At 33.9% G+C, this 14,861-nt stretch overlaps 1 protein-coding gene across 2 annotated transcripts in view; it reads left to right on the top strand.

Annotated features, from left to right (window-relative positions):
• The window catches only part of LOC150081768 (Ig-like and fibronectin type-III domain-containing protein 2), a 550,711-nt gene that overhangs the window by 80,877 nt on the left and 454,973 nt on the right, over positions 1-14,861 (top strand). For both annotated transcript variants that reach the window (XM_090378862.1, XM_090378863.1), the window contains exons 2-3: positions 1,292-1,457; positions 8,099-8,199. In XM_090378862.1, the coding sequence (XP_090234988.1) occupies positions 1,373-1,457; positions 8,099-8,199 (186 nt within the window). In that variant the 5' untranslated portion in view covers positions 1,292-1,372. The remainder of the gene's footprint in view (positions 1-1,291; positions 1,458-8,098; positions 8,200-14,861) is intronic.

The raw sequence follows: 14,861 nt of genomic DNA, 5'->3' as shown, positions 1-14,861 counted from the left end.
TTCATAGTGCTAATTTGGTATTTATAAAATGAATTTAATTTAACAGTTATAAATATGGTGATTAAATCATTTATTTTCCAATTCATATGTAAAAATTGTAATCACATAATAATAATCATTAATGATTTTTGTTGTTGCACAGTGACCAGCTATGTAACAGCATGAGGATGGTGTGCAAGCAATACTCATACCTCACAATGAGGTAAAAAAAAAAAAAAGGAGTTATGAGTGCACATGGAAAAATGTTGATCCGCATATGTACTGCTGAAAAGGTTAATTCAGTTTACAGATCCTTAGAATGTATTTGATTAATGGAACAAGTTTATTTTCAGAAAGAACTAATTCCATAATCTTCCTAATTCATATTATATGTGATCTCAGTTCTAATGTGAATGAAGTCCATTTCCATGTAGAAACTTCCAGACTGTACTTTCTTTTTCTTACAGAAATTGAACTTTAAGAAAAAAAAAAAAAAAAAAGACATTTTATTTCACTTAATTACTTAGATCATTTCACTTAATTACTTAGCTTTTACCTAATCACTCAGCTTTTATTTCACCTAAATGAAATTCTAATCACCTGTGCAGGAATTAGAATCCATTATTAATAATAGAGTTTAACAATTCATATGCTTTATGAATTACTCCTCTTCTTCTTCAGTAATTATAATCCTGCAGTTGTACCTTTGGTCCTTTGATGTTTTGTGACAGTGCAACTGCAAGATTAAAAATAATGAAGATACAGAGGAGAAAACATCCATGAAACATATGATTATGAAACATATGAACTATATGCAAAAAATAGATTCTAAACTCTATGCAGGTGAAGTGTAAATATTTAATGCAATTTTTGGCTTTAATCATGCCTTTAAATGAGACATTTTCTTTGTGGGTGATACCCGTTGAGAAATAAACTGTTATTATTATTATTATTATTATTATTAGCCATATGGTGCAAGGAAGCCTGAGGCTTATCCAGCCAAAGAGAGAGAGAGAGAGAGAGAGAGAGAGAGAGAGAGAAGTAGAAAGGAATCACCAAGAAAGAGAAGAATGATGATATCCAGCTCAGGACCCTGGGTTTGCCAAGCTCATACTCACCAGATGTGAACAGCATGATAAATATTTACACTGCAATAAATATTTATTGTGGTGTGTAAAGTGCTTAGTATACTTCTTAATGTAATTCTTTATTTTTAGTTTATTTCTTAATATAATTCTTTTTTATCCTTTGATATGATTATAAACAAGTGCAATATATATATTTTTTTGTTTTTATTTCTCCCAAAATTTAGATGCCACAATTATATTGGGTTTCTCTGTAGCAAGATTTCTTTCATAGAGATACTCAACAAAGACAGAAATTTCACAACATAATGAATTGTCTAGAAAGACTGGCGTGTTATCGAATAGCAGTATTTGTATTGCTTATTGGTTTGCATCATCACATAACCATAGATGGTAAGTAGCTAGTATACAGTGGCTATAGTTTCTGTCTTCTCTGCATGCAGTAAAGACCAGTTCAAATTGATTCTAGATTGGAGGAACTCTAATTAGTTTTTTTTCACACTATGGCTGGGTTAGTCACTCTTGGACCTTAGTTGCTTTGGTGCAAGAAAAACTCTTAAATTTTAAAATCTTAAAGTTTTAAGAAAAACTTTAAATTTATTTACGTAAATGTTATATTTATAAAAGTATACTACTACCATGCTAGAAGATTGGACATAAAACTTAATGCAGTCATAAAATTTGCTGAAAAATTATTGTAAATGTTTGTACTAAGTTTTTATAATAATGAAGTTTGCTTTTTTCCCTTTGTTTGCCTTCCTGAATGGTATTATGTAAATTTCAAAGCATAAGCTTGTCATCGTGGGTGAATCTACTTTTGTTCCTTGACTCGTAAATTAAGGAAACAAACAATACCAAAATTTCAAAGAAAATATATTCATTTTTTTAGAAAAACAGGCATCCTCAAATGAGGACGTTAGGCAGATGTGGTATTTTTCGAAGCAGCCTTTTTGAATGCACATTGTTTTCTGACAATTCTTACATGACCACCTAGCTTTCATATAACAAACGCAACATTTTAATTGTCTATCAAGTTTTTCTGGAAAGTGATGGCCTTCACTAGATTTCATGGACAGTCCGGCTTTTCGCTTCTTGTTGATGCAGCATCTTTCAAATAATTTTGTGCGATGTTTTGGCAAAAATCTAATTGATTCATTTTTATCTCTGTTGTCATTTGGTGCAACTTTCACACATTAGTGATGGTCATATCTAACATGTATCTAACATGTAAACAGGACCCACCACCATTTCTTGCCTCTTATCGCTATCCTCAAAGATATACATTGGTCATGGGTATCTATGCCACCCATTCCACTATTGTACGATGCAAATGATGCAGGTTGTTCTACATTGACCTTAGCTTTTGCAGTTTTTGACCAACGTTTTACATATTGTAATGGTTCAACAAAATCATAATTGGTAAGAATAGAACATACGTTATTATCTTTCCATTTTATATATAATATGCCATTGATGACATCAAACCTATAGTCATAAGTGCCTCTTTCCATTTTTTAAATTTCTTTAGACACCATAATAGGACAGTGTTGAACTCAATTGTCCCTCACAGTTCCTGTAGCTCTTATTTTCTTATTTTTCAAAAATATCATCATCGTAAAATAATTGTCGAAGAAAACTACATAGTTTGATGGATCTGGCACATGTTCCATTAAATCAATAACCACTCTTGCACCTACAGTTATACTCTTCACATTTTTAGTTTTTTTAGTTGGTTTTCCACAATAGACGTCAAAATCGTAGCAATACCCAGAAGAACTTACCATCCAAATTTCGTAACCGAACCTCACTGGTTTCTCCTTGATAAATTGTTTGGCTGGATTATGTCCAAAATACTTCACCACTGATTTGTCTATTGACAGATCCTTGTGAAAAAATCCAACTAGCAAAATTGTTTGATGAGCATATTTGTTATTGGCCTAACTTTGTACGTTCAATCTTGACCATTTCCAGTTTCATCATTATTGGCCAGATGTACAGATCTCATTATTTCAAAATATCGATCTCTTAACATGACATTACAAATGCACGAGACACTGAAGTCCTTGTCCAGCAACCAATACATTCTTTCTTGAGTAAGGTTGTGATATCCTGTCAAAAGCAATATTTGCAATAAAACTTCACATTTCTTTGTTGGCAATAGTAAATTCATGATTGTTTTTTTCAAGCATATATTATCGTTTGTTCGCATATATAATCTATGATTTTATCACTAAAAAGTTTTTAGAATATTTTAGGTGGGGACAAATCTTTTTTTCACAGCATCTAACTCACTTGTAAGACAACGTTTATTTGTTCCGAAAGGTGCATATTCTGGATGTCTCTTCAGCCATTTTGCTTTTTCAAAATCAAGATATACCATTGAATCATTACCACTTTTATCTACTGGAACATCAGCATCTTTCAGGGTTCAAACGTCTTTTTCATTGGTATTTTCAAATGAAATTTCCATAAGAATTTCTTTTGGAAATGAATTGAGGTCCTGTAAAACATATTCGTCAAACTCTTCATAATCTGACAACTCATCAAAATTGTAGGTAATATGCAAATTTCAAAAACCTCATTATCATTAGATTCTTGATTTGCAATGTCTTCAATAGCTTCCTCAAGTCTGGTGTATTTCTTCTTGCCATAAAAAATCTTCAGTTCCATTATCGCTTGGTTTATAATTCACTATAAACAAAAATAAAACTTATATACAGTAACACCTAATGTCTCCATTTGAGGATGGTAAGATATAAACAAAAAAATAATTACAGCATATATTGTGTCTCTAAATTTGATTGTAAAACAAAGACAATCAAAAAACATTCTGTATTAAAAAAAATTTGATGATAACTTCCGTGAGTCACTAGAAAAATAAATCGGCCTCTTGCAATGGTTACAAGATCGGTACTGAAGACATCTGGTGCTGACAGTAGTATATGAATCATTTCCTGATATTTATAGATAAACAATATAGAGAAATATTTCATGGAATTGTGACAGTTTCAAAATAATAACATTTTGAATTAGCTTTCCCATACGAGTACGCTTGGCGCTGATGGGCTAATGTAATGAAAACACACACACACGCACATGCACAGGCACACACACACACACACACACATACACATGCACGCGCACACACATATTAAAATAATTTTGGGAAGAATATTGAAATTAACTATACATTGTAAATCTGGAGGATTAAAATATGAGTAGAGTAGGCTAGTAGGCAGAAAGCAAAGGTGCAAAATGCACTTTTTGAGAAATTAAAGGGTCTTGTCTACAGACATATTTCATTCTACATACTCTGTTCTACAATCGTGTTGTCTGTTTACATTTTATAATACAAAATATAAACAGACAACACTTGTAATCGATTTAACATATTTATTTTTGCTATCCAGCCTAGACTGGCTTAGATTTCTGAGTGGCAGAGACACCAGTTAATTCACAACCTGAATAAATGAGAGTCTACTGTAGTTGTATTCCTGTAGTTGTTTAAGAAGATCTTAAACAACTACAGGAATAGTCATTTATGATATGGTATCATGGTCAGTTTTCTTTTTTCTGTTATGCCCCCTCTATATAAACTTGAGATATTTTTATGCTAAAATACTTTATGCCTCACACAAAATTCTAGTAGCCTGTAATACCAGTATGTTTAGGTTTATCTTTTCCTCCAGATTTTTAAAAATATCTCTGTAGATGTAACTGTCATTTTCTACCCTGCTATTTAAATTTAAAACTACCATTTTTGTATTTATTTATTTTTTTATCATTAAGTTCTGATGCTTTTTATAAAATGTTAAACAATTATATTTCATTCATAATTCATATTTTTTTTAACCTACTGCTAGGCCACATGTACAAACAAATTTCATCATCCAACTTTCCATCTTGAATTTTGTTCACTCAACTCTACTGGATAATGTTTCCAAGCCAATTCTTTGAAACTAGCCTTAAAAGCTACTGTCCACTCCTTCCTTGTGCTGTTTCTTCCAGAATAAATTAATTTATAATTTTTGTTTAGCTGCAGCTTGCTTGTATTCATCCTCTTAGTTGCTGCGATACCTGCTGTCGTGATATATCGCAATAGTAGGTATCACAAATTTGCATTCCACTTCTTTTCCATTTAAACTTTATCATTGATGGTATCTGTCTTCACAATTAGAAGATTATTGAGGTTAAAAAAGCTTGTCAATAACTATTGTATTATTATTTTGTAGGAGCATTAGCAATTAAAGCCATATTGCTCCGGGATATGCGGTGGTCATTCCCTGACCTTTCCGCATCCTCCGTATTTGGTGGTGATGGGCTCGAACCCCGGTCTAATCAAGAAGCGTGTGCTACGCACTGCTGCTCCTTCCCACCTGGCTACAGAGGCGCCTAATAACTATTGTGACAACTGTAATGCTAAGATAACTTTTTTAAAGAACCTGTTCTTAGAAAATCCTTGAGGTGTAATAAAGCCATTGCCATATATAGCCCAAACTCTTTTTCATCTTTCTGAGGAAATGCTTGAAATGAGAACTTTCTGCCCTTGAAAGGAAGATGTACTGGTTCATTTTTCTTTCATATATTGGGAGGAGGGAATGTGGAAATAATTGCCATAACCAGCATCCATTTTTGCATGTTTACAAACCGACTACTACTATTTTGCTGCTGCTGATTATGCTGATTATGATTATTATATTCACTGGTTTTGCCAGTGAATATAGCAAGCAGTAAACTTTCAGACAGTTCATTTTAAGTTCCATACCTGCTCACTTATATATAAGTGAGCAGGTATGGAATAATATATAAGCTATGTCTTTTATTCAAAATTTTGTAGTTTCAATGTTGAAAAAGATCCCAGGCTGGAGTTATAGTGGAATCATAATGCAGTACATATAACTGGATAGATCCCATCCACCCTAGGTACCTTTTTTAGATTTAACTTCAACGATTTCTCCTCCGCTTTTTTGCTCTCAGTTATTACAAAATCATTTAGCTCCTTGTTAGAGTTTAATAAGCTTCTGTTCTCCACTTCCCTACAGAATTCCTCATGTGTGAATGTAGATGCAAAATACTCGTTCAGTTTGTCAGCTACCTGAGCAGGATCATCAACTTTCAAACCATCGATATCAAGTAGACCAATATGATTCATCCCATTTCTTCTAGAGTTTACATAAGTACAGAAGTCTTTCTTCTTCATTAAAACTAGTTTTCTGTTGTGGATGGGTGTTTTTATTTAGGTTAAATCAGTTTTTTACCATCATCTACATTATAAAAGCATTTATACAGGTTTCTTGTAATTGTAATAAAATATGCCAAAATGAAGATAATATTGATTAAAAAATAACATGCAAGCAAATTAACCAACTCTGGACCAGTGTTAGACCAGTAAAAAGATTTAATCACATACTGATAAAGCAAACAGTTTTAAGTATCATCCACCAAAACAATGAGACTATGCAGATGGCAGAATGCTTTAATACAATCAACGAAGGGCTGGCTGGCTGAGAGGCTCAAGATCTAAACACTGAACAGTTTGCAAAAGTGTTTAGAGCAGTGCATGCTATAAACTGGGATGCACTGTCTTTCATATGAAAATGTGAAAGACGTTGAAAAAAAATTATCAAGGCTGCAAGAATTGTAAATAATATATTTAGACCATCAGAAGTTCAAAAAGAAAGAATTTATTGGAAATAAAAATATATAATATACCTCTAAAGCCTGTTATTATATGGAGGTGGAACATGGATAATCAAAAAAGATATAAGAACAGGATTCAGAGGAGTGCAGAAATGAATTATTTTAGAAAAACATCAAGTTTATAGATTAGAGATAAAGAGAAAAAGTTAAAAAATACTTAATGAATTAAAAATAACACCAATATTAAAGAAAGTTTATAAATATAGATAAAAATGCTTTCAACGTATAAATAGAATGATAGATTACTAAAGTTGATCGAAAATTACAAAATAACAGGAAAATGAAGAAATGGTAGACCAAAGGAGAGAGGGCATAAAACCAAAACAGGAAACTATTTTGCTTAACTCCCTAGAAGGAAGAAGAAGAAGAAGAAGTAAATTAAATCTGGTATTAATCAACAATGAAGGCAAAACAACTCTTATCTAATGTTATTTATAACACTTAGTCATCTTGAAGGCTAAGACTAAGATGATCAATAATATACAGATCATAAAAATTAATGACTGGCCAAGCTGTTTACAAGACTTATTATGAAAAATTACAATATGTAAAATACAAAATAATATGTTGAATTGATATGTGATCAGTGTTTTTGCATTTAAAAAATGAGCATATGAGTACAAGCTAAAAAAAAAAAAATCTTGATTGCATCCAGAACAGGAATATTTACACAATTGCTTTGCTTTTATGAATGTAAACTCGTTATCCTTTTCTTTTCTTTTTTTTTTGAGTTCAAATTGAATTACAAATATTTCAGGTAGGGTGTTATCTAGTTGTTAAAGGGGGAAGTTGTAGATACATGTTTATTTTCAATGTACATTAAAATGGCATAGTATATTTTGCTAGTTATCAAAAGCTGTTTTTATTTTTTCCTGTGAGGATGCTTTTTTACCCCAGATTAGGTGGTTCACATGTTTCTGTCATCCAAAAGGCACGTGTAATGTTTATGTGACATCAGACAAACATAGTGCTTTGCTGAAACATCAGTATTGAAATTTGTGCGTATATGTATAGCACCTGTATTCACAAATTTAAATTGAAATTTCAAGATGAAACAGTCGAATAGTAAACTGTTTCATCTTTCAGTTCTTTTCCTTTTATTTTGATTATTTGTGCAAATATCCAAGCAATTTTTTTCTCAATGACAGTCATAGAATGTTGGGCATTTTTCTCAACAGTTTTGTTTTAGGGAAATGGCATTTAGCACCATTAAATAATTTTCATAAGCTGTAATAATCTATAAGTAATAAAAAATATATAATTTTATGTAGTGATTGAATTAAAAAATCATTACTTCTAATTTAGAAATGAATTATGTGCTACTTTTGCTCTAGGAATGCCAACATTAGAAGACACTCCATTAGATACAGTAATAACATTACCTGGAGAGGCAGTTCTTATGGAATGTGTTGTACACTACCTTGGAAATTATACAGTAAGTTAATCATCTACATTCAAATGCACTTAACTTAATCATATATTTTTCTCCTGTTTACTTAATAAATACATAGATCAATGACAGATTTTTTTATAATATTGACCAATATTCTTGCTTAATAAATAAAATAAATTAACATTTATTCTCTAGATATTTGAGGCCAGAAGAATTTACAAATTTATCACCATTGCATAAATAATGAATCATTAATGGTAGCTGGATTTTCAGTGCTGCAGTCACGGTGAGCTGTGCACGGACCCAAACCTACAGCCTCCTTACTTGAAGGCCACACACACACACACTAATTACTGGAACAATGCTTTGTGTCTCAGTTTCATGCAGGCAGACAGGCAGGTTCTTTCAGTGCATTCTTTTTCCTCGCTGCAGTAAAGGTAATCAGAGTAGTCAGGCATAGATTGCCATTTAACATATACAAAGGGTACTAGGAAAGTTTTGCAATACAGCTTTGTTTATTTAATTTTTTCAAAGTAATTTCCTCTACATTCAATACACCTCTCCATCCTCCGAAACCAATCTTTAAACCAGTTCTGCCAAGTTTCACTAGAGAGTAAAGCACACTCGTTGTCCCAAGCCCGTAGAAGGTCCTCATCGCTGGAAAACCGCCTCCCTTTTAGCTTCATTTTCACATGCAGGAACAGTGCAAAGTCACAGGGAGCAAGGTCTGGACTGTAGGGAGGGTGCTCGAGAAGTTTCAGTCCTGTCGTGGTCAAATATTCGGTGCAGGCTTTGGCGCGGTGAGCTGGAGCATTTTCGTGATGGAGGTACCAGGTGTCCATTCTTGACTTTGGCCGCAGGTTCTTCATAGATCCAATGACTTTAGGCAGGCATTGTTCAGTATACCACTTAGCTGTGACTGTCTTCTGGGTGTCCAAAACGACACGTTCCACAATTCCACTCGATTTGAAAAATACAGCTATCATTTTCTTCTTTACAGATCGGGATTTTCTGACAATTACGGGTATGTCGTCATCATCAAAGACCCAAACTTTGTTTTGAGCCTTGGTCGGCAGATCGTAATAGTACAGCCAAGTCTCGTCACCTGTCACGATGTTGTTCACATACCGAGATTGTCCCTTATCAAACTTTTTTAACATCTCCCGGCACCAAGTCACACGTCGTGTCATCTGCTCTTCAGTCAGTTGATGCGGCACCCAGAGATAACAAAGTTTCTTCACGTGCAAATGATCTTGCAGAATCGAACGAATTGCTGGTGCATTTAGGCCCAAAGTATCCTCTATCTGTTGGTAGGTCACTCGCCTGTTTTCGTCAAGCATTTTCCTCACAGCAGTAACGTTTTCCTCCGTAACTGACATTCGTGGCCTTCCCGGCCTCTCCGAATCCTCCAGAGTGAAATTTCCCCTTTGGAATTCTCTATACCACCTGAATATCGTTGTACGATGTGGACAATCATCATCTAGTGCAAGAGTCATTTCTTCTAAGCACTGGTCTATGGTTAAACCACGCACGAAATTATACCGCAAAACTGTCCTTATCTCATTTCGTGACCATGATGCCATCGCAAGCACTTTACACTCTCACTACTAATGAATAACTGAGCCCAACGACTTGGCGCGGCGGCTACTATGCACGTATGAACATGTCTCAACATGCAGCAACAAGCAGCTTCCTGTGATTCATTGTTGCGTCATATTGCAAAACTTTCCTAGTACCCTTTTACCATACATTTTGGCATATAAGTTGTAGCACTGAAAAACCATCTGAAAATTTTAAGATTGAGTTATATGTTAAAGTATTAAAACCTTAAAGTATAAGTATAAAACCCTAAACTTGAATTATCAGGTTAGAATTACAAGAATTAATGCCAATATATTTAAAATTTTTTATGTATATGTTTTTACAAGTTCAGTCAGTTCTGCTATAATGCACATTTTTGCAACACAAATTTGCTCCAACGTGACTGATATATTAGGGAACAATGCAGTATAACGCAATTTTTGCATTGGCTCATGTGCAATTTCGTCTGCGAGTAACATCAGGTGAACAAAAACTCGGCACTAAGCTGAATAGTGACCTGTGAAGCAATACATACAAGTTTACAAAGCTTAAAAAATGTCAAATGTGTGAGAGCTATATTTCCCATTTACTGTAGTTGTATTGGTCAGAGACACACTGTTTTTATTCATTGTATTCACAAGATAACACGTGATATTGTAGGCCGACTCATGTTTTCAGGAGCTCACATTTTTCTGTTTGAACAGAAATTTTGTGAAGCAGGATAGCGTGAGCGGAGGAGCACGTTTCTGGATGTCACTACCATAAAACAATAAAAACAATTTGCAGTTCCTGGTTTATTGGCTCTTCTGTTAGTGCAATCTAGTTATAAACAGGTAGTAAACTATCTTACTGCATTTGCGATAATACTGATAGCTGGAATTCTGTGGTTTTTTACGTTATTATGGTGAAATATGTTTTCCCTTCCATGAAATCTTCAATAATCTAAAAAAAAATAAAATAAATTTTCAGAATCTTCTCTTCATTCCTATTTTTCAAGCTTTATAAACTTGTCTCACTTGTACAATTTGTGCATCCCATGTTCGTTGTTATTGATTGCGTATCTTTTTTACTGTTTTAAATTTTACATTCCAAAAAAAAGGAAAATGTCAGTGAACAGAAATATTAATCAGGCAAAACATATCTTCTCAAGGTAAAGTGTTATATTTACTGTAATATTTATTTATTTATTAGAAATTTAAGATATTTAAACCTGTGTTAGCAATTTTATTGGGTTTCTAACTTTTTTTTAGTGTTTTACTTACAGACTGAACATTTTTTTGAGTGCTCTGCCCCTACCCCTATTTTTCCCATTAAGTCCTGTTATTTTTAATGTGCGAAATACCATAACTTGGAGATTTTTAGGAACACATATATCACATTATAGCAGAACTGACTGTGTACACTGTTGCTCACCTTTCAAAGTCCACATTCTCAAAAGGTAAACCCAAAAGAGTAAAGCTAAAATTAAAAGTAAATTTAAAAGGTAGAGAATCTTTTAAGATTTGCAGTCACAATAAAAGCAACAAGGAGTTCCTGTGTGCAAATCACAGAGTAGTAAGGTATAGAATAAGTACAGAGTAAGGCACTTGCTCATTTGCTATCAGTAGACTGTTGGCACGACAGTAACTAACATAGGCTTCAAAATCAGTGCACATACTCAATACAATAAAATTTCTCTTTTGAACTGAATAATTCATAGACATTTATTTTGAAATGTTCATGTTTTGCAAACAATTATTTGATAATATTATTTGTAAATTGTATAGCTGTATGTTTTCATTATGAGTAAGAAAAGTGTTTAATATGCAATTAATGTGAAGACAACTGTATTTTCAGATGATCATTCATGGTAATTCAAATCATAAAGTATACAAACCTGAAAATAGCAAAAAGTGGAAATTAATTAAATGTAATAAAAACTACTTAATAACAAATTAACTTATAACTAATGACATTAATTTATATTAACAGCATTAATATTAATCATAATTAGTGACATCATTATGAATTAGTAATGAAATAATTAACCAATTTAACTTGACAGATGTAAACACTGACAAGGCTGAGTTGAGTTTTCACCCCACTTTTCTCTGCCTATGAGAATTATAAGCATGTATGTAACAATACCACAGCTTGGATTAGAAAAGTAGAAGCTGAGTATGCAGATCACAGTGTCCTTATTTTCTCTTTCAGATACTTTACATGCTCCATGAAGAATAATTCTTCTTCGATCACGAGCCCTAGGTATTTTGTAACTTTCACATATTGAATCACATCACCCAGAAGCCTCACAGTGGGAGCTCGATTCATACTTAATTTGCCTTTGAGCAACATCTATACTGTTGTACAATTAAAACCAGTATTCCACATATGCTATGGTCACAACATCAGGCAATTTCATATTCAAAAACTCATTAAATACAATGTTCCATGCGAAAGGGCCTATCACTGAGACTTCAGGGCATCCCCTTTGTACTTTCTTTATAACCTGAGTGTATCTAGTTTTAACAATAATTTCTCTATTTTAGAAATAATTTCAAAATACAGCATATAATGCATTTGAACATCCAGTTTCTTTTATCCAGGACAGAATGCCTTCCCACCATAAACAGTCAAACGCATCTTTAAAATCGGCAAAAATTCCAAGCACATATCATGCACCACTGCCCTCCACAACCTGGACCAACTTATAAGTAGCATCCTCAGTTGGAAAAACCTTTTTTAAAGCCTTATTGGCTATCTGAGGACATTCCTTTATTTTGATATAAAATCATTAATAAACAGTTAATGCATAACTGTTCATATACTTTTGCCAGAACAGATAGAAGAGCAATGGGACGATAGGGTCCTGTTTCATTTAACATGTGATCAGTTCCTTTTGTTAATAATTTTATCTGTGCAATTCTCCAACCTGATGGGAAGGCACCTTCCTCTAAACACTTATTAAATAAATTCACATATATTTTAAGTAACAACTGGAAAGTTCTTTCTAGAACTATAACTTCTATTTTATCCAGGCCGGGCGATTTGTTAACCTTCACACAGTCCATTGCCCTAGTTACTTCTAATAAAGTAAACTTCTCTTCTACTTCTTGAGAGGAATACCTGACATGGTCCTCAATTATCTGCTTTGCAAAGAACTTTCTTGGTCTGCATCATCTGTAAAGACATCTTCTAGGATTTTATCAATGGAATCTTTCCAAGTCAGTGTTTGGTTTTCTCTGCTTCCAATTATGGAAGACACATCTGTAATTTTCTTTTTTGTTAGTCACAATTTTTTTAAATACAAAATTCCATGGATCTTGAGATCCTTATTCCCTCACAAATTCCCCCCACTTCAACCTTTTTGTTTTACTGGCAGTGTAACATAGTCATGCCTTAACTCACAATATTGTTCTTTATAAATTTCACAGAGTTCATTATCACCATTTCTTCTTTCCCTTTCAAATTTACCTCTCTTCTTAAACAGTTCGCACCTCAGTTTGGATAGTTGTACAGTCCACCAAAACACAGGTCTATTTACAGAATTCATCTTCTTCATACTTTTATAGCATGATCTATTTATTAAACTTTTAAGATATTGTTCAGATGTCAGGCTACTCCAATCTATCTGAGCTAGTAAACCTTGGCCATGCCACATTTTTTGTCATATATCTATCAATATCATAATAAGATCTAATTTCATCTTCACTACCAACAGTCAAAAAACTGCTGTTATGGTAACTAGTACTATGACATTCATTGATCTTCCAGTCTCTTATTTTCCTTAATATAGACTGCGTTGCTATTGTTATATCAATGTAGGATTGCCCGTGCACTGAAGAATAGGTTGGTGCATTAGCATTAGCATTAGCAGGGGCACATGATGCAAGGAAGCAAGCTTATATAGCATCAGCCAAAAAAAAAAAAAAAAAACCCTTATTTCACCCATCCTCCCTCTCACTCCAAATATTTGTCAAGTTTTGCCTTGAATCTATTTAAGCTATCAATTTCTACAACAACAGCTGGAAGTTTGTTCCAGCAATCAACCACCCGCTGGCTAAAGGCAAACTACCGCACATCTATCCTACAACCATCTTTCCTCAATTTGAATTTATGCCCTCTCAGGCGATTATTCTGAGCAAGAGGAAGAATCCCATCAGCATTGAGCATGCTCAAACCATTCAAGCATTTATACAACTCAATCAGATCACCTCGCAGGTGCTTAGTCTTCAGACACTGTAATTTGCAAAATTTAAGATTTTCCTCGTAAGAGCAACCCTTTGTTCCATTCACTAATCTTGTTACCCTACTCTGTACTCATTCCAAACGCTCTACATCCTTCTTAAAATTAGACGAGTATACAGTACTCAAGGTGTGGCCTGACCATTGCCTTATACAAGGGGATAATTACCTCCTTATCCCTGCTAGAAAAATTCTTGTATATCATTGACAAGACACCATGAGCTACTCTTGCAGACCATCTGCACTGCTCAGAAAACTTCATATCTGCCTGCACAATTACCCTCAGGTCCTTTTCATTCTCTACCACTGTCAGTGTTGTACCACAGAGTTGATACGTTACTCTGGGATTACTGCTTCCCATATGCAGCATTTTGCTCAAAACCTCAAAGCAGATATTGTTGGGATATCAGAGACGTGGTGTCACACAGATATAAGGAATGCAGAACTGGAATTTGGGGAGTACAACGTCTACAGAAAGGATAGACTGGATAGGAAGGGAGGAGGAGTTATGCTATTAGTTAAGAAATACATAAAATCAAAGGAAGTGAAGCCAGTGGACATCGCTGGATAGTGCAGTGTCCAGTCAGTTTGGTGTGACTGACTAATGACTCTGATGAGTATAATAAGAAACTGTACAGGGAAATAGAGTGGGCCAGTAAATCAGAGAGTCTTATAATGGGAGATTTTAATTTCCCAGATATTGACTGGAATTTGGGGGCTGGTCACTCGCACACTAGCAAGGCTTTTGTGGATTTATTGGATGATTGTTTTCTACATCAGCATGTTCAGGAGGCAACTAGAGGGAGGAATACTCTTGATTTGATTATCAGCAGTGATTCTTCATGCATTAAGAATCTGCAGTTAAATGAACCACTAGGTGGCAGTGATCACAGTGTGCT

Source organism: Mastigoproctus giganteus, chromosome 8 (assembly GCF_048544385.1).
Source record: "Mastigoproctus giganteus isolate SK-2022 chromosome 8, ASM4854438v1, whole genome shotgun sequence".
Lineage (NCBI taxonomy): Eukaryota > Metazoa > Arthropoda > Arachnida > Uropygi > Thelyphonidae > Mastigoproctus > Mastigoproctus giganteus.
Note: the sequence above shows the minus strand (reverse complement) of the source record. Positions and strands in the feature narration are given on the sequence as shown.